This window comes from Amblyomma americanum, chromosome 11, assembly GCF_052857255.1.
Source record: "Amblyomma americanum isolate KBUSLIRL-KWMA chromosome 11, ASM5285725v1, whole genome shotgun sequence".
Classification (NCBI taxonomy): domain Eukaryota; kingdom Metazoa; phylum Arthropoda; class Arachnida; order Ixodida; family Ixodidae; genus Amblyomma; species Amblyomma americanum.
Genome location: NC_135507.1, coordinates 17492610 through 17512459, shown reverse-complemented (window position 1 = coordinate 17512459; position 19850 = coordinate 17492610). Strand labels below are relative to the sequence as shown.

The following is a 19850-nucleotide window of genomic DNA, read 5'->3' as shown; positions in this document are numbered from 1 at the left end:
TGACCGGTCTCAGTCAAGAGCGAAGGTGTGACAACCGCACCAATAACTTCGTTGCCACGGTAACGCTCTGCTGAATGCCGCGGGGCTTCGTGCGATGCGTGGCTCCGTATCACGCCTGAGGCCCTTACTTGGACGCCCAAGACTGCATCCTTATTTTTTGTCGTCCTCCTCGCCAGAGGGTGGCGACAGGCGGCGAACTCGCCCTGCAGAAGCCGGAAGCGCTGTTCTGCCGCGGTGGGGGCCACGCCCTTTGCGAGCTTCGCGCGCGGCCTGGCGTGTAGCCGACCGTTCTTCGGTTCACATCCTCTTCCGCGTGTTGCGCTCCCCTCGAAGGTCGCCTCTCGCCGTCGCCCCCTTCCCGGCACGGGTCGTGGGAGCAACGCCTTGGCGCCCTCGTGCGCGCCTGGAATTAATCCAATCATCGCCGCGATGAAAGCTCATAGCTGCACATTTGTAAGAGCGTGTAGTCTGCGCCGCCTATGTAGCCTCTCCGTCGACCTTGTAGGCTCGTTGACAAGGCACAATCTCTCGAACCGTGCACTGCCGACGGCGTATGGCCGCCGATCCGTGAGCAAGCACCGGGCACCTTTAGCATACCGTGTAACCGTTGTCGGCGTGCCGCAAACACTCGCGCTGCCAGTGCGCATGCGCGGATTGCCTCGGGGGCGCCAGATGGCGTCAAGTACGCGGCAAATGCGTGTGCGCTTGCCGCATCGCGACCAATCATCGCGGGTGCACTGGCGGGCTTTCGCTACTGGGTGACGAACGGTAATACGGCACACGGCATGGTAAAGGGATCTGCTGACGGCCGCGTACGGTTTCCTTTGAGCTCATAACCACAAGGGAGAGCAGCAAACGTCGGCCAAAGGGAAGGGGAAAACACGGTGTAGATGGGAGGTGAGGATATCATAACGCAGTCAGTAGCACGCAGTGTCCCAGATGATGCACAGGTCTACGCACACGCAGGCTAGTGCGCGTCGCGGCTTTCTGAAGTGTAATACAATCGTTAATTAGCACACCCTGCGCATCGTCCTATAGCTAAGCATACGCCTCTTGCCTGGTGTGAACAGCGTGGTCTGTGCAAGCACGGCTTGAACTCGGCATGAACCAATAAAAGCAGGGTTCATTGTGAAGCCACTACTGCCGACCATTTTTTACAACGAGAGCATGAATTTCGAAATTTGATGTTTCGCGTAATGGCAACAACAGTTACGAACGATTTCGACTCCCCCTTGAAGGGTTGCGTGAATGAGTTTCAATGATTTTCGCTGCGGATTTAGCAGTGCTTCTCAATGCAAATCATTCTGCGTACCTTTTCACTAACAGCCTGAGGATGGTCGACGCCATTTTCGACACGGCCCGTGAAACTCGCGTATGTATATATTGCACTGGAGAGAGTTCGGCTAGCGTATACGCGGTGTTCACCTTCCAAAGACAGAGAAAGTTGCGAGAACATTCCATGCACTGAAGGAGGAAAACGCAGCAGAGAAGAAACTGATCAAAACAGCAATTTCTCTCCCTCAATAAGAATCACTCCGAGGTCGTCTCGCCGCAGCCCCGTTGCGCCTTCTTGCTGCCAGCATGATCCGATGTAGCGGCTGTCACACGCATGGACGTACACTGCTCGCTCACGCTAACGTTGATTTGCAACAGGAACGACGTCTCCATCAGCTCCGTGAAGTGAGGCACAGGATGGCCCTGTAGCTCGTGAAATTCACGGAAATACGTTGAGAGACCGCGTGGACAGTCTGACGGGGCACGACGCGCGAGGGACTCGTGTGGACATATTGCCTTCAACATCGACTAAATATCTATGCGCGCACTGACGCCGGTGTCATAACCTTCGTACCTGTTTTTTTTTTTTAGATAGCTGTATACCATGTGAACTATATGCCGGTAAGGGCCGCACTTTTAAAAATTTGGCGGGTTGCGGCCCTTACCCGAAAGCGGAATTTTTCACTTTAATTTACCATGCCATACCATATCACACCATTGCATACCATGCTACCATACCATGCTACCACACAGTACCATACCATACAATACCATACCATGCCGCATCATACCGTATCGTACCAAACCATGTCATACAATACCGTACCATACCATCCGTACCATACCGTACCGCACCTTACCGTACAGTACCGTACCGTATATGCCACACCTTAGATATGCCGCTACATCGAGCGGGTGAGCTGGAAGCTTGCGCCGCTGCTGACCCAGTGACTGCATGCGGTGAGCAGCTGTGAAACGTGGTTCCCTTTCGGAGCCGTCACTCGGCCCAGTGATCTCGAGCAGCTGCGTTTCACGCCTGTAGCTTCCGCTGTGCACGGACTCCGGTAGCGGGGATCCCGGGAACCGCTCCCCACGTGTTTTTTTGTTTTTTTTTTGTCAAATGCCGTCTTTCTCGTTGGAAGTGGCAGGGGAGGTGTTCCCAGTATTAACACCCCTCTTCAACTGTTTGCGGAGAATTCATCCTTTCATTCCGTGGAGCGATGACTCCTGTGAAACGAAGTGTGTTGACCGGCCGGCTCCGGAGCAGTTGTCGCCAAAAAAAGTGCAGTGGAGGAATGCAGAGATAAAAGGCGTTTCTCAGTCTCTTGGCGAGATTGCCGTCGCATGCGCGCCGGGCACACCAGCGGAGATAAGAGGGGGGATTAACGCCTTACGCAGGGGCTGAGCGGCCTGTCCCATCACTGCGGGAGCCGGGCCGACAGTGGCGACTTTTTCAGCGATCGCATTGTCGAGCACGTCTCGAGGAATCTCCGGCACGGTGCTTGGAGCAGAAAGCGCAGTGACGTCACTCGTACATTATGTCAGAGCTCTTCGATATTATGAGCTTCGAAAGTTCTCATAAGGTCCATGTGCCAAAAAACGCGGTCCGAGTAGGCTACATTTCGGGTGCTTACTGATTGTCGCGACGTCCGCGGTCAATAACGTAAGCCGCATTCAATTTGCAACCGCCTGGCAACAAAATCAGTGAAACTAATTAAATAACAAACATCCTTAGATATAACAGTATAGATATATATATAGATATAAAACGAAGCACAAAAACAAACGCCTTTCAAAAGATAATGCCGACATATGGCAACAGCATTTATTGGCGACTGCCAGATGGCGTCGCCATCAGTAAGCACCGAGCCTGGCGGCACCTGCTCTGCTACCAACCCGTTTCATAGGGGATGCTCCATCCATCCGTCAATACATTCATATATCCCATCCGATCTGAGCCCCATCCCGACCCCATTCGATCCCGACTCCGAACGCCACCCCACCCCACCCATCACAGGGTATAAACAGACGAGCGTGCTCCGCCTCGTGCTCCCTTGGTTTGTTTGCGGTATCCAATAACTTTATGTGAAGCATTTTGAACGAACCTCCCCTGCGCAGGCCAAGTCGCGAGTAGACGCATGAGCCTTGCATTGCGGTGAATACAATAGTTCCGGAAAGGCACGGATTACGATTGACGCAGGCTCGGATTGAGTTAGGCTGCATTAGGGAAGGGGCGGAGAGGGGGGGGGGGGAGAGGGGAAAGGTACAGTAGTCATGATATACTCGGATCATGGCCAGTGAGCTGTAGACGGCTGTGGTTGCTCTTGAACAAAGGACTGCATTATCGCGTGCATGGGCCAGTTTACGTAGTTGTGACCAAAGGGAATGCGTATGTGTCCCGATGCCCAACGTCATGCCGCTTCAACTTTTTTCTACTTGCTCACCGAAGCTTAGTTCCTGGCTTTCATTTTTCACGGGGAAGAATGACGTCTTTTAACTTAGGTGTGATGGACGCAAAAACGTGACAACTTTTATTTTCTTTCTTCTTTTTTTGTAATCGCCATCCCCTCTTCGCTTTTTCCTTCCAAGTCGGCTTCACCCAACGCCTCTCTGCGCGGGGTGAAACCAGCTTTTCGTCAAAGGCGTGAGCGGGCTTTGCCGCCAAGGTTTCCGCTGTGGCAAAGCTGGCTGCGGCCAGCAGAGTGGGCAGTGCTGGTGCCAATGATGCCCATGACTCCGTGAATTACCGGCCTTCTCATCTTTGAAGTTAGAAACTGTGGTGCTTAAAATTTTCTTGTCGCAGTGTGGGTCTGATTATAAGCATAAGAATCTTTGTTCTAGGCGCATTTAACTTATACTTAAACTGCTAACATGTGAAACACTAATCTGGCCGATTTTTGAGCGCACGTGCACTATACGGAGTCATTTCATGAACCGAACTATGACATTCTGAGCACAGAATCAATCCAGAGCAGAGTTATTCGTTTGTATGTCATTGCTATGACTGGAAGTTTTCACCAGTCCCCCTCCTTTTAAGCGTCACCTCTTTTTGTAAGCGATGCCACAGTGTGTGACGAAATATCTATACACCCTTCCTTCCTGCTTTACACTACCTCGAGTGACCACTCGCCTCTCTATAGAGGTTGCAAAGGAGAACCACGGATAGATAAACTGTTCCAGTCTTTGCAGGGACACTGATACAGTTAGGTGTTCTTTCTTTTTTTTCTTTTCAGTTCACTGCTGGAGCTATCTTTCGTGTCAGGCTGGGTCTTTACCTTCTGACAAATCTCTTTACGCCACTGTTTGCTGTCGGCTTTGTTTATTGCGAGTGATAACGGCTTTCCTTGTCTATCGCACTACCGCTAGTTTAGCGTTGCTTTTCTTCTGGCAGCTGTAAGGTTCCTATTACAACCGTTTTTTTTCCTGACTCATCCTTGGGGAGATGCAAAATGCACAATTTAACAAAGTATATATATCCTTCTTGCAGAGTGCGCAAACAAGGTTGCTTATCAAGGGTGGCAAGGTTGTCAACGATGACCTTATGACTGATGCTGACGTTTTCATCGAGGATGGCGTCATCAAGTGAGTGGTGTCGCTTCCTCCTTGCCTTAAGTGCAGCATGACACGAGAGCTGGCGCTTTACGGCATGCAACTGGCTGCTTGGAATATCCTCTCTCGTCATTTATTAGGTCAGCAAACCACACGCCATCAAAACCATCCTAAAGTTTGTCATTTATGTAACTTCGAAGGGGGTCACAATTAAGCAACCCATACATAGCTGAGATAGCGAGCACTAAGGGCAAGAGCGATAGCATATCTTTGTGAAGGTGTTATCAGACCTTTTGTTCTCTCTGCGTCAAGTCCGAAGTTTGGTGCCAGGAGAGGACCAGCCAATAGGGCAGCGGCACGTGCCGAATGGAATTCTTCCATCAAAGAGCCCTCTTGTGTAATTAAGAGACTGTGTGCTACGAGAGTCATTTAATAAATGTTATTTTAATGAATATAAGATTTGAGAGCAATATGATTAGACAATATACCCTATTCATTCACTATTCACACAGCTTTCTCGGGTGTTTTACAGGATAACAAGAAGGGCGATCCTTGACACCATGTCTGTATTGAAGGGTGCCAATATCTGTTCGTATAAATAAATAGCTGTGCCATCCAAGCGCTGTGACTTCGCGCCGCAGTCACTCAAGACCACGTGCAAAACTCTCCAATAGCGTTACGCGGGAGTCTTGTGACCGGTTGAAAAGTATCGAAAAAACTCTACATCGCCTGTGCAAAGAATTGTGCAGTTTCACTGGTTTTCCATTCGATGTGTGCGAGCAGGGCATGGGTTCACTGGTTAGATGCTTTAACCTGACAGCAGTACTAGAACAACGCACGCTGATTTCAACCCTGTTGGCCTAATTAAGGCAGCACACCTTTGCTGTGGCATATAGATTAGATTTGTCATATAGTCTATAGGGAAGACTTATGCATGCCAGGCAGTTCCTGTGTTTGCATGTTAGATGTGTTGATTTTGTTCATCAATTCGAACTTCACTGCTCAGCTTAGCGGTATGCGCGAAACAAATAATGGCTCCCAAGTTATAGACAACAGTTTGTAAACGCAGAAAAGAACCAAAATGAAAGGAAGAAAAAAAAGAATAACGCCAGGTCTGAAGTAGAGACTGTAGTGAAACAAAAGATGAGCTAACACTGAGGGAAGTATAACAGCGAAAGTAATGCAACCCAAATACCAAAAGAGCATGGCGCGAAGATATGCTGGCTAAACCCAAGAGGATAGGTGATAGCAAGAGGAAAACTAGTAGTCTGGCTTGTGAGTTAGTTATATAAGTGCTGGGGAAGAGCGCTAAGCTTGCTGACTTCAAGTGCAGGGGTGAGGCTTGGAATAACAAGTAGGGTGAACAGAGTGAATAAAAAAAAAAACGAAAGATTCTTATGTATACGCCTAAATATATTCTTAATAATGATCAGGAAAGACAAAACATCACCGCAGAAAAAGCTATGATTCTAGATAAGAACAAACTCCATACAGTCTAGTAGCTGAGCCTTCTGATGCTGTGTGCAGAGGTTCCGACAGAGAAGGGTAGCTGAATGTAGCGACACGCACTCAGCAAGCGCCGACTTCCGGCTGTGGAGTAAACTAAATTTTGCTATTTTCGTCACGGTAAGGAAGCTACATGTATATCGTGCGTATGCAGCGAGAAGTAAGCAGCTGATAGGCAGAAGCGTTACGCAGTGGCAGGGGCTGTAGAATAAGCCCACCACTCATTCAGCATCCTAGCAATAAAATGACAAGGACGAAGGTTAAAAAAATAAAGAAAAATAAAGATATTGCAATGCACCGCAACTCAAGTGAATTTTCTGTGAACAACCCCCTGGTGACGCATGTCGAGCAACACAAAACTCTTTTGTCTTCAACCTAGGCAGGTGGGCAAGGACCTGTCTGTGCCAGGTGGCACTCGAACCATCGACGCAACTGGAATGTATGTCATGCCAGGTGAGAACGTGCTTCGTTATACAATGCACTGAAGTTCAAGATGTCAAAGGGTTTTCGGAGCCTCTATGCGCATCCTCTCAACCATTCGTGACTATCAAGATTGCAAACATATTACACATTAGACAATGCCGTCGCCAGTAGCTGTTTAAACTTGTCTATTGTTATACATTGGTCTGCTGGTACAGTGCTACTTTTTTTTTTTTACCCAAGCACCGACGCTTTTAAAAGTGAAAAAGCAGCTCAAGAGTTATTTGAGAAAGGACCATTTGCGAGAACTTAGGACAGTTATAGGGAATTATAAAACCGATTGGACAAGGCTCACTGACGCCCGTTTACAGCTGCTCATTGTGTTACATACAGGGGGCTTGAAGTACCCCTCGCAGAAGGTCTCTAGACTTTCAGCAGCCTGTCTTCAGGCTTTTGTCAATATGATCTCTGAACCGTGTATAGGTTTATGTCCTTACACCTACAGTAGACCTGTCTATAAACAGCCCATGAACTTCTGTCGGGTCTTTAGTACCCTGACTGTATTAGTGATGGCCTACGGAGACGTGAAAAAGTTATCTTCAATCAATCAATCAATCAATCAATCAATCAATCAATCAATCAATCAATCAATCAATCAATCAGTCAGTCAGTCAGTCAGTCAATCAATCAATCAATCAATCAATCCTTTATTCAGGACCAGTATAAGATACTTGGAGCATTGGTGGAAAAGCCAGCAGAAGTGCTGGCTTGAGAAGTAGCATGGCCCAATATACAGTGGCAGAAGCATAGGTGTTAACAAAAATAAAAAAATAAATGAAACTATACACGAATGTCTAGTGGAGAAAAAAAGAAAATAATTTAAGTAAAGTAAGGAAAACACTGCTGTTAGCATTCTGAATAAACTATTAGTTACTTGCATTAGCTATACAAGTAACAAGGAAGCCAATTACAGCACGTGTGAACAAATACGCTTCAGATTGAAATGCATATCACGCATTTGAACATCAAAAATACATCAACATATAGCTGTGTATAAGCAGAGAGGTCACTACATCATACGAAATACATTTTAGGTTATAGCTGTAAGAAGGCTGTATGAGGTAAGGCAGCGAATTTTCCAAGCGCGTGATGCGAATGAACCAGCATGAATATTCAATAAATGAAGTTCATTTAACTCAATTCATTTAACACTTCTCTCCCCTTTATATTTATCCCTTGGTTTTCCTTCCCACTTGTAGAGTAGCATACTGGGCATCGCCTAGTTAACCTCCCTGCCCTTTCGATCATTTTCTCTCTCTCTCTCTTCAGTAGAGAGCAGCCTGCAGGCTCTCTGTAGAAGACCTATATTTATAACCTTGCAGTCTTACGAGACTTTTGTCTCACGTTTTGTAGACCTCTGTCTAACAGACTAAGTAGACAACTAATAGGGTTTTGAACTTGCAGTTTCATAGATCTCTGTCCACAGGCAGTATATATATACAACCTTCAGTAGATAGCTATACATAACTATACATAAGCTTTAGCCGGTCTGTGTTCACATCATAAATTTTGTTTTTTCCTGCTCAAAGAAAATTTCGGCTAGGCGCTCGAAGATGTCCGAAAAAAAGACACTTTTTAATTTTCGCTTTCTGGAGAAGACAAGCCGTGTAGAGATTTCTTGCACGCAGCGAAGCTTGTCTCAACTGAGCTGTTAAAAAGGGCGATGAAAATAACCAAGCAGTGCAAAAAAAGAACGATTCTAGGGCTCGCGTCGGGGCCGCTGACTAATGATCGCCTGTGAGAGCACGCGCTTTCAATCACAGGCTCAGCCACAGTCGAACAGCTCGAGATAAACTGGATCAGCAGCAGCCAGAGATTAGAAACCATTTCTTTGTCTCCGTCAGAACTGCTGGCGGAGAAAGTACAATGTGCGCGCGTGGGCGGGGTTTATTTGTGGGGCCAAGGGTCTTCGAGAACCGGAAGGCAAAAGTACTCTCTGCCCAGGGAGCCTTTACTTGGGTTTACAAAATGAAGATCGCACAGGCCAACGGTTGCTAGCAGCGGCTCAGGTGGCACGGAAGGACGATTCCACAGGCACCACAGCTCGCTGGTTCAACGCATTGTTTACAGCAGTGCATGCATCGCCTTATATGCGGTGCTCACACTACTTGATTCCTGCCAACGTCGCACGCACTGCAACATCAAAAAACGTCACGTGTTCCGTTCTTGCTCTGCATGGCACATTCAGTGTAACACCGTGGCCCCCAGCACATGCGCAGAGCGATTGATGCATACCTCGCTGTATATATAAAAAACATTGCTGGAACGTCCTGCAGAATACGCTTATATAACGTAGCGATTAAAAACTTAACTGAAAATAGCGGAAATGGCCAGTGTGGGTTTGCAGTGGCACACGGTACCGTTCGGGAATCACCAGGCGCCGAGTAGCGCATGGTCACAGTTCGGCTGGCTATAGCCTTCTGCCACTGGGCGGTATTCCTGATCTCGGATTTTTTTTGGACGCCCGGTTTGAGGTCGTTCTTCATGGTTGTTCTTATCCACTGTGGTCTGCTGCGTGTCGCAGTGTTGAATTCTTAGCTTTCTCAACTGTCAAAGAAAGAAGCGCTTTTAGCCGTGCCAGGCAAAAGGTTGTGTCCGGATTCTTTCCCAGCTAAAACAAGCGCCTGTAAAATATGGCTCTGTGGACTGGACAGTGCCTGTCAAAGCCGATCAAGTAATGTAAAAATGCTCGTGGTACTTACCGCAGCTTGAACGCTCTCTCGGAACATGCAAACTAGAAAGCCGGGAACTAAGTCATCTGTCTTATTTTTGTCTGTAGAGGCAACTTCTATATAGACCAGACAGGACACTTTCTCACCAAATTAGCGCCTACAGATAAACACATGGCCCAACATACTTTATCTATAGACTGTCTATAGACTGTCAGTAGACTGTCTATAGACTGTTCGTAGACTGTCTATAGGCCGCTTGTAGAACACGATTTAACAAAGGAAACAAAATCTCCAAACAATTAGCGCCCATACACGATTTATGGACTGCGAAAGACAGAATAAACCTTCCTTCGTACTTGCGTCATATATAGAGACAACTAGATTTCCTACCAACTTACGTCTTTAGGCAGAGGAAATAGACATTCCTATCGACTGCGTGCCTAATAACACCGTATAGATCTCAAATAGACCAAAATAGATTCCATGTCAACTTTCTTCAGTACACAGTGTTCGGACCTCTAATAGACAAAAGAAAGTATTTCACACTGTATAGTCTGTAGACAGACTAGAATATACTAAGGAAATGTTTGTAGGGAGGCAACAGAGTCTATAAGAAGTCCATAGCAGTCTACAGCTTACTTCGGTTAGGGACCGTTGAAGTACTGCCAGCATTCGCTTTGTGTCGTCGCTTTCACGCTGTAAAAAAATGTGGGAAATAGCAACAGCATGCCTTAGTGAATGACAGTAAGGAAATGATTTACATGGCTGAAATTAGCTGTAAAAAATATATTTGGGTCAACTATGTAATGATTAAAGCAGGGAGCTGCTGGGCTGTCTACTGGGAGCGGCAAGAAGGGAACCGTAGCCTTGACCGAAAGTGAAGAACTGGAATGTGGAGCATAGAAGATGTCAATGTAGAATCGTAGTGATTAGTGCTGGACGCTCACCAAGACTAGTTTCACAGTCCAGCGGTAAAGTAAACCTGGCGTGGTTGGTGATTTGAGTAATTCCTGTCCACGCCTGGCAGAGCTGTTTCTTGAGATATGTTCAGCGGTTGTACGCGGTTCATACACATCAGGGATAATCTCAAGTTCAGGTTCACCGCTTGGGACGAAAGCTTATCTCGCGTTGTCATCGAGGGGAATGAATCGAGGCTTCCAGGAAGTGATGGTCTTTAACATGGGGTGAACCGTTGTAAAATTTCTGCCATATGTGTCCACTGCTTTCTGTACCAGGCGGCATCGACTGCCACGTCCACTTCGAGTTCTTCTTCATGGGGACGCGCACCGCTGACGACTTCTACACGGGCAGCAAGGCAGCGCTGGCTGGTGGAACGACCATGATCAGTGAGTCCTTCCTTCCGAAGAGTTAGAGCGAAAGCTCTACTTCACGACCAAAGCTCCAAAAGCTGAGCCATTGCTCAAGGCTTGACCTTGAATAAATAAATAGATTAATATTGCCGTGACTGGGATTCGAACCCGTGACGGCGCAAGCAGATCAGCTTTGCTGACCACTACACGAGAGCACTATGCTATCGCCGCAGCTGATCATGCCTCGTGTTAACACACTACTCTTGCTCTTGTTATCAAAAGATGGCGCTGTACTTTGCAGATCGTCGCCTTCATCAACTTCAATCTGCTTAGCGAACAGACCAAATCAGCTTAACCTCGACCAGAATTTCACCGAAGTCTAATATCGCCGCCAGAGTAATTGCTCATCGCCAGAGTATTTGCTCTTGAACAATTACTCGTGTGTCTCAACCCTACCGCCATCTTGGGAGATACCCCTAAATACAAAGTAATATCACCTTATTTGTTCATTCAACACTTTTCGCGTCCAAATCGCAACTCATGACAGGAAAAATTAAGATTCGTGTTTTGAGTGACTTGGTACAAGCACCAAGTTCAAAGAGTAGTACAAAGAGTAGAAAACGGGTGAAGAAGAAAGTATGAATTTTCCTTTCGCTTTGGTTAATCCTCTTCGTTCAGGCTGAAGCGTTTCGCTGACATGTTGAGCAAAGAAGGTCATTTTTATTTCTATGCCACGTTCACTATTTGTCGGTAAGTATTTAATCCATTTTTCAAAACTGACGATTAGTTGACTTTGTTCGTTAAGGGTTGCATGCTGTATACAAGCTCTCTTTGCGGCATGTTTGTCGCTCCATAAGTGACAGGTGCAATCGTGTCGTCTGTAGTATGCAGGAAATGTTGACCCAGCACAGTTAACTCCGCGTTATACCCGGAGCAGCTGGAGTCTGCACCGAAAATGTTAGAACCCGACAATGTGACATATTTTCTCTCTTTTTTTAACGCCGGTACTGCGTGTTCTCATCGCGATTTATTTTCATGCACTCGAAAATATTTTACTAGCAAACAACATAAGCAAAACAGAGTCGTTTTGCCAAGCATGTAATCATGTAATCAAACAGGTAATTCAAGTGTAGAAACATATGAAATGGTGGTATATTTATCCTGCTTAATTAGAAGACGAGCTTTATGTAGCACACAGTTTTTATTCACCTTAAAATAACGCAGATTAAATATTAAACATTAAGTGACAGCTAGCTGTGATATTGCTAAGCCGATTGTTCTTGAAGCCATGTATAGCCTCGATTCACTACGTTAGCAGACTGGGCGAGTTGGTGTTCCATGGTCTCCTCCTCTTTCTGGTCCTGTTGTCTAGCGTTGTTTGAAATTGTATCACTACGTTAGTTAGGTCGCTGCCATTAATGAACACATGAGTCATCATGAAGCTTCTGAAGACATGCCCATGTTTTCACTCAAAGAAAAAAATTAAACAGCCGTGTGTTCATAATTAAGATTTCGCATGTCATACACAGTTCTATCAGCTGGCGCTGAGCTCATGCTCTATTCTGAGTGAACGTTGCTGTGATTTTTTTTTCATACGTCAGGCACCTTGCACTAACTTTTCTTCTGGCATGTTTGCAGTCGACTTTGTGACGAAGAAGTCTGCCCACATGACATTGCTCGAAGCGTACGAGGACTACCGAAGCAGGGCCGATGAACGTATCTGCTGTGACTACGGTCTTTCGGTAATCCTCGACGACTACAACGAGAACGTCTTCAGGGAGATGGAAACACTGACTAAGGAGAAAGGTACGCCCGCGTTAATTTGCCCGCTTGCTTGCGCCTTACTTCCATACCTCTGTCTGGTCCCTCTTCCCCCATTCTATTCTATTGGAGCTGATCAGTGCTGCCTTCAAAGGGCCGGCGTAAGAAAGCACTTTCTTTTTATGTCATAACATCCTTCTGCCCCCCCCCCCCCCCCCCCCCTTGTCTCTCTGTGGGAAGATGGCAGCTCTCTGTCACTTGTCGGCATCAATTTATGAAGGGCCGATGCTTCAGCATTTGGTTTATTTTTTTTTATGAGCTACGCCGTTCCAGGTCTTCACAGTAAGTTCTTAATGCAGCAAGTCCGGTACATCTAGTCGGGCATAGACGTGAGTTCTGAAAAACTGCTTGTCATACAAGCAACGAGCGCTTGTGGCAGAAATGAAGTATATAGAACCCTTCGTTTTACGGTTTCATTGTTTTACTAGTTTTATTACCAGTCCATGGCTGTAATGGGACTAGCATTGCTAGTCCCATTACGAAAAAAACGGCAGCACGTGTGTGTGTGTGTGTGTGCGCTTGTGTGCGTACTCGCAGATGTTACAGAAAATCCCAGCAATGGCAAGGAAAATAGGCTGACGTCATCAAGCGGCTGTATGACACACAGCAAGCCGAACTCCAACCACTTTAGACAATCCTATACATGTCATTCCTTTATATATTCTTGCCATTGGTCGACGTCCGTGTGGTACCAATTTTCCGACATTCGTGCCAAAATTGTCACGCAACTGTTCGTCGTACAGCGTTCTGGGTGGTGTCATATGGTTTCTCGGTCATTGCATATAGCTTACACGTACTAGTCCAGTTGCACCGACGGAAAGTGTCATGCAGTGCTCTTTATGCGTCGGTTTTGAAAGATTCAAAGAGTCGATGCACTCTGAAAGAAGCGCATTGCTGTATAGGGGCTTACCTTTACAGCTATTATATCTTCGCATGTGCAGGCATCAACGCCTTCAAGATGTTCATGGCCTACAAGGGCGCACTCATGATGGATGACCATAAGCTCATCCAGGCATTCAAGGCATGCAGCAAGCTGGGAGCGCTGGCTCGAGTGCATGCCGAGAATGGGGACATCATCTATGAGGTACGCTGCTTACGCTTTACCAAGCGCTACATTCAGCCACCTGCCACCCCTCACTAGCAGATTTTGTTTCATTTATTTTGCCATCAGGACTTTGGCATTACAGAGGGTGGGGGGCGGTGGCATTGAAACAATGCAAACAATAAAGCAGACTGTTCAAGAGGGAACATCATATGTGCGATCTAGGGGATTAACCATGACTTCATGACAGTCAGTCGACTCCATTGGCTGAGGGACTCTTTTGAGGAGCATCAGCCGCTGCATACTTCGGTTGTACCTGACTATAGTGTTCACCTGCGCAGTGACTGATTTCCTCTTTGCATAGAGCACTGCAGTCTTTTTGGCAGCTGCGTAGTTCAGTTCCAGTGTAGCTCTCGGTGATTTTATGGACTGGATTCTAGAAGAAAGCGTAGCAGGGGCGGCAGAATGTTAGGTGGGCGGATGAGATTAGGAACTTTGCAAAGATAAGGGGCTGTAACTGGCATAGGACAGGGCTAATTAGAGATATAGAGTAGAGGCCTTTGTCCTGCAGTGGCCCTAGTCAAGCTGATGATGGTGATGATTTTGGCAAGTATGAATTCCTCTTTTGCAAACTCTGATATGTAAATTTAAAATTGGTTTCTTGGGGAAAGGAAATGGCGCAGGATCTGTCTCACATATGGGTGGACACTTGAACGGCACCATAAGGAAAGAGATAAAGGAGGGACTGAAAGCAAGAAAGAGGTGTCATATTGGAGGGCCCCGGAATAATTTTGAACACCTGCAGATCTTTAAAGTGCACTGACATCGCACAGAACATGGACGCCTTTGCGTTTCGCCTCCTTCGAAACCTGGCCGCCGGGGTCGGGTTCGAACTGCTTTGAGGAAAGAAAGGAGAGTAACAGTCTGACTTCCTTGTGGACACCTTGACCCCACCATGAGGAAAGGAAGGAAGGAGGCAGTGAAAGAAGGAAGAGAGAAATAGGTGTCATTTTGGTAGACTGGATAAATTTCTACCACGTAGGGTTCTTTAAAGGGGTACGGACATGAGAATTTTCTTATGGTAATTTTGTTTTTGAATGATGCGTAAAACATTAGTGCATATAGTTCACGGCTTGAAATTTGCCTGCACTTAGTAAATAATTTGTAATTGAATTTCTTCTCCCATACGGTTTCGATTTCACTAGTCAAAGAAGCCGCCGCGGTGGCTCACTGGTTATGGCGCTCAGCTGCTGACATGAAGCTGCCGCGCTTCGTTGGAGGCGAAACTCAAAAAACGCCCATATGCTATGCGAGGTCAGTGCACGTTAAAGATCCCCAGGTGGTCGAAATTATTCCGGGGACCTTCTCTTTCTTCCTTTCTTCTTTCAGTCCTTCCCTTATCCCTTCCATTACAGCCAGTTGAGGTATCTGCCGAGATGTTGGACAGATACCATTTCATTTCCCCAAATAACCAATTTTTTTAACACGAAAAACGCGGGTGCGATCCTTGTGGCGGCAGTTGAATTTCTGTGGAGGGGAAATTTTAGAGGCCTATGTACTGTGCGATGTCAGTACGCGTTAAAGAACCCGGGTGGTCGAAATTTCCGGAGACCACTACGGTGTCCCTCATAGCCTTGAAGTCACTTTGGAACTTTAAACCCCATAAACCATAAACCTCACGAGTCGAAGGCTGGCTGCGACGTCGCAAGAAAGTATGATATCTCGTGGGGCACAAAAACTAAACTCACTAAAATTCGCGCTTCTGGAGCAGCTTGATTAAGAGTTAGAGGAAATCAAAACAACAACGCATGGATTACATTGCAACTTGTACGCCTCACGTGGTATCGTGCACGCGGTATTGTGACTCTGGGACCATATCCTTTGGCTACTGAAACCGGAACTACAGGACAAAAATTCATTTGCAAACTATTTGTTCAGCATTGGCGAATCCCACTTGATGATCCATGCTTACTAATGTCATAGCCATCATTCCGAAGCACAACCACACTGGGAAAAATTTTGTCCCTCCACCCCTTTAACGTGTGTTGACACATCGAAAAGCGGCTGCCCCGCCCGGGATTGAACCCGCGTCATCAGGCTCAGCAGTCAAGCGCCCTAACCACTAAGTGATCTGCTCTTTTCAGAACCAAAGCAAGTTGCTCTGCATGGAGGTGACCGGTCCGGAGGGCCACCTCTACAGTCGCGAAGAGGAGGTCGAGGCTGAGGCCACGCACCGGGCCATCGTTCTGGCCAACCAGGTCAATTGCCCGCTGTACGTGGTGCACGTCATGAGCCGCAGCGCAGCCGAGATGATCCTGCGGAAGCGCGCTCAGGGCTGCGTGGTTTTCGGCGAGCCCATTACAGCGGGCCTGGCCACCGACGGCACGCATTACTTCAACCGCTGCTGGAGACACGCCGCCGGTCACGTGCTCTCTCCGCCGCTCAGGCCGGACCCAACCACCAGGGGGTACCTCATGGACCTGCTGGCCAGGTACACGTCTGACAGTGACAGCTGTTAAGGGCAAATTTACCAGTTCTGCGGCGTTGGCGGCGTAGCACGAAAGAGTACAGGGGAAAAGGTAGAGAGATGGCGAAGCATGTGCGCCTCTCTACATTGATTGGTCAGCACTACAGCTTGCCACGCTGAGTGGTCCAAAAGCAGTGAAGTTGTGAGAGACAGCACAGTGACGTAACACGTGAGTTACCAGAGAAGAAGATAAATAATAAGGAAGAATCAATATTATTTTGATGACCACAAAACAGCGCTCGCTGAATCTCGCATTACACAGGGGTTACAGACCCGTGAGTTTTTTTTTGTGGTGATCGTTAGCCTTTTGTGACTTTGGTGGGCCCTTGTGGTAGGTCACCCTTTCTTAAAGAAAGGTAGCTAAAATATATTCGCCTGGTGGCCCGCATGTACTGTCTGAGACGATGAGAATTTCAGGCCACAAGAAGAAAAAGTACAAAGTTCTCGTAATGAACTAGAAGGCACCCTTGGCTCCTGTCGCGGTATATGTTCACTCCAATGTGTACCATCCTGCAGTAAGCCACTGACAGTTCAGGGTGAGTTCCTTGCAACTTAAGAAGAATATATAGCCTGGCTCGCCAAGGCAAATTACGCTTTTGTTAGTGGAAATTATCTTGGAAAATCACCAGCCTTTGAAACTAACAGAACTTGAGAAAGTTGGGCATATATGCATGTTCACAAGGGCATCGCAGCCTCTGTGTTTTTTACTCGTCTCTGTTCGTCTTCGTTATCACTCCAGCCCATCACTCCTCCACTTGCACTAACCTAGGCATACATGCTCCAATATTAAGAGGAACAGTCTTTTTCCACAAACAACAAATTATCCCGTTATTTTACACCTAAGTACAAAATGTACGTCTCCATTACTCAGATAAGGCAGACAATGGCAGAAGTGTGCTCTGCAGTCATGCGTGTGGAGTTTTCATTGGTCTGATGCAGATAATTTGATATTTCAGTCACCCGTGCATTTTTTTTTTTGCACTAACATTATCTAAAAGCATGAATAATCTTCCCCGACGCTGTGTGCTACTCTAGATCTATCCTTGCAGCATCACACTGACCGGACCATCTTTAGTATTATGCTTCGTCTTAGTGTACTTTATTCAGCACAAAGAACATTTTAATGTGCGTAAGAAACAAATTTGTTGCACGGCCGATGAAACATTTGCCTCGTGTCTTATCCAGGTGGCCATGTTTCCAATATGCTCATGTGTTTTGAGCAGCGCTGAGTAGTCAGTCTCAATGCTCTACGTGGCCTCCAAGTTTTGGCCTTATTAAAGTGCCATATTTTGCCGCACACGAGTTCGAACTATGGGATGCCTAGCAGCGCTGTGTAATCTACCGAGCCCAGCTGTGCTGCCAGTGAGCAAGGAAGTGAAATCATATGAATCCTTCTTGTTCGTTGCCAGTGGAGAGCTGCAGACGACCGGGTCGGACCACTGTGTCTTCACGAGTGCCCAGAAGGCGATTGGCCAGGACGACTTCACCCGTATCCCCAATGGCGTCAACGGCGTTGAAGAACGCATGGGTGTCGTCTGGGAGAACGGCGTGGTGAGCTGCTGTGTTGCATGCTGGGAGGGCAGAAAGGAATGCCAGTCTATTTTTTTATGTCTCGACAATGGGGATAGACTGGACAAAAAGTGAACACGTTTCACTCCAGTGGCACTTCTCAATTTATCGCCATCATTGCAGTTAACTGGCACTCTTTGTACAATATACTTTCATGCGTTCACTAACGAGCAGAAGGAAGTAAATTTGCAAAGAGTGAGACGTAATGGTAGCAATATTTCAACTGTTCCTGGAGGCACAGCGTTCGTTCATTCATTCGTTCGTTCGTTCATTCATTCATTCATTCATTCATTCATTCATTCATTCATTCATTCATTCAATTGATCAGTCAATTGATCAATCGATAAATCAATCAACCAATCATTCAATCAATGAAATAAAATGTTACTTTGTGCTTCAAAACTCAGAACAACAAGACATAACCAAATGGAGGAGTAAACATACTAATTTTTGTATTCTCAACTGTCAAGAGCTTGTCACTTAATGCTCTATGGTTTTCAACATTTAAAAATTGAAGCTGCTCACCCAAAACAAAGTTTTGCTAACATGCTTTTGTGCATTGCAAATTTGCAAATTGTTACATGAATGAAAGCACAGAAAAGATTACCAGCATTACTTACTTGGCCGCACGTGTTTCAGGTGTAATTAGTCCCCAAGTTTGGCATCAGCTGTAGATGTCGCATTTGTGAGTGGCTAAATACTTTCGGAGACGTCAACATTGCTTTCTAAAGCTTTCACTGTGCATGTTAATAAAAGGAATGCAGAACAAACTAATTTTAGCATGTGCTGGTTGTAATGACGAATATATTCATTTGGTTCCCTGATCGCAAATTTGCAGCTGGCTCAAGAAATAGCATGGACAGGAGTATCCTAGTTGTGTTAAATGTGCCGCGATCCAATATCCTTCAAGAGGAATGTATATAACAGTTGTATTTTGTCAGTACTTAAGGGCAGAAATTTAAAGCTGACAAAGGGGCTGCATGGACAATGCAGTGGCCTATGGAAAAAAAAAACAAAAGGCGTAATGTTAAAAGACAGGGAGAGAGCAAAGTTGGTCGTCAGGAAAAAAAAATGCCAGTTAATGATTTCTTCGTTTAAATCAAGATGAAATGGGCATGGGTAGGGATATGATGTGGAAGCAGGATCGCCGATGGTCTCTTGGGGTAGCATAGTTGATTCTTAGCGAAGGTCAACGTCGCTGCGGTGCTAGGGATTTAGGTGGGCAGTTGAAGTTAGAGTGTTTTCAGGAACTGTAGGGTGGCCGCTCCTGGCTCATGTCAAGATTAATAAGAGACCAGTGGCCGAGGCTTTTTCTGCGAGTGGGTGTAGTTAGGCTGAAGGTCATAATAATTATGGTTGTTTAATTGCACTATAGAAATCATTTGTTGTATCATAATAGCATGTAAACTACCTTCAGCACCTGTTCTGGTGTAAAAAAAAAACTGACGTTGAAATGTGGCACTGCCTTCGCGTCAACCGAGTGGGACAGTGGCAGTATTAATGTCACCTCTCCTTCATACTCAAGCACACATAGAAAAGTGGTACAACCATGCATCTGTCAGTCCAGAAATAATGTACCTGTCATGGATGCAAGTGCCAATTGCACTGTTCAAACGCGAAGTTGCTTGCTTAGTTTTGCCAGCTGGCGCCGCATTTTTTCCGGCTCCTTAATTTTGCCATTGTCCTATCGCCATCGCGTTCATTTTTCCTGATTTCACCGGTTTCCATCTTCAGCATACACGAAATGCACTAATCTTTTTTAATCTGATATCATTAGAACTCTCGTTATGGAAAAAAACCTGGTATGTCATAAAATCCACTAATTATTCAAGACGGTTATGACAACATCATGCCACGTGATATGCCATCGCACCCCCGCCCTCTCTCCCCAACTGCATCGCCGCAAACAGAAACTTCATCATGGAAAAAACCCGGCGTTGTGGTCTACCATAAAAATCTCGTATTCTAATGTTCCGCACACGCAACATAATTAAGCACCCCTATAGTTCTTTGGAAACGTTTTACTGCATTTGCAAGCTAGAGACTGCGATTTAATGCACGCAAAAATGCAGAAAGGTCCGTCATGGTGGGCATGGCTT

General features: G+C 46.3%; 1 protein-coding gene across 1 annotated transcript in view; it reads left to right on the top strand.

Annotated features, from left to right (window-relative positions):
* Window positions 1-19850, top strand: part of CRMP (Collapsin Response Mediator Protein) — a 44513-nt gene that overhangs the window by 21261 nt on the left and 3402 nt on the right. The window contains exons 2-8 of the mRNA XM_077644420.1: window positions 4763-4857; window positions 6710-6783; window positions 10718-10828; window positions 12431-12598; window positions 13555-13697; window positions 15800-16146; window positions 17592-17733. Coding sequence (XP_077500546.1) covers window positions 4763-4857; window positions 6710-6783; window positions 10718-10828; window positions 12431-12598; window positions 13555-13697; window positions 15800-16146; window positions 17592-17733 — 1080 coding nt within the window. The remainder of the gene's footprint in view (window positions 1-4762; window positions 4858-6709; window positions 6784-10717; window positions 10829-12430; window positions 12599-13554; window positions 13698-15799; window positions 16147-17591; window positions 17734-19850) is intronic.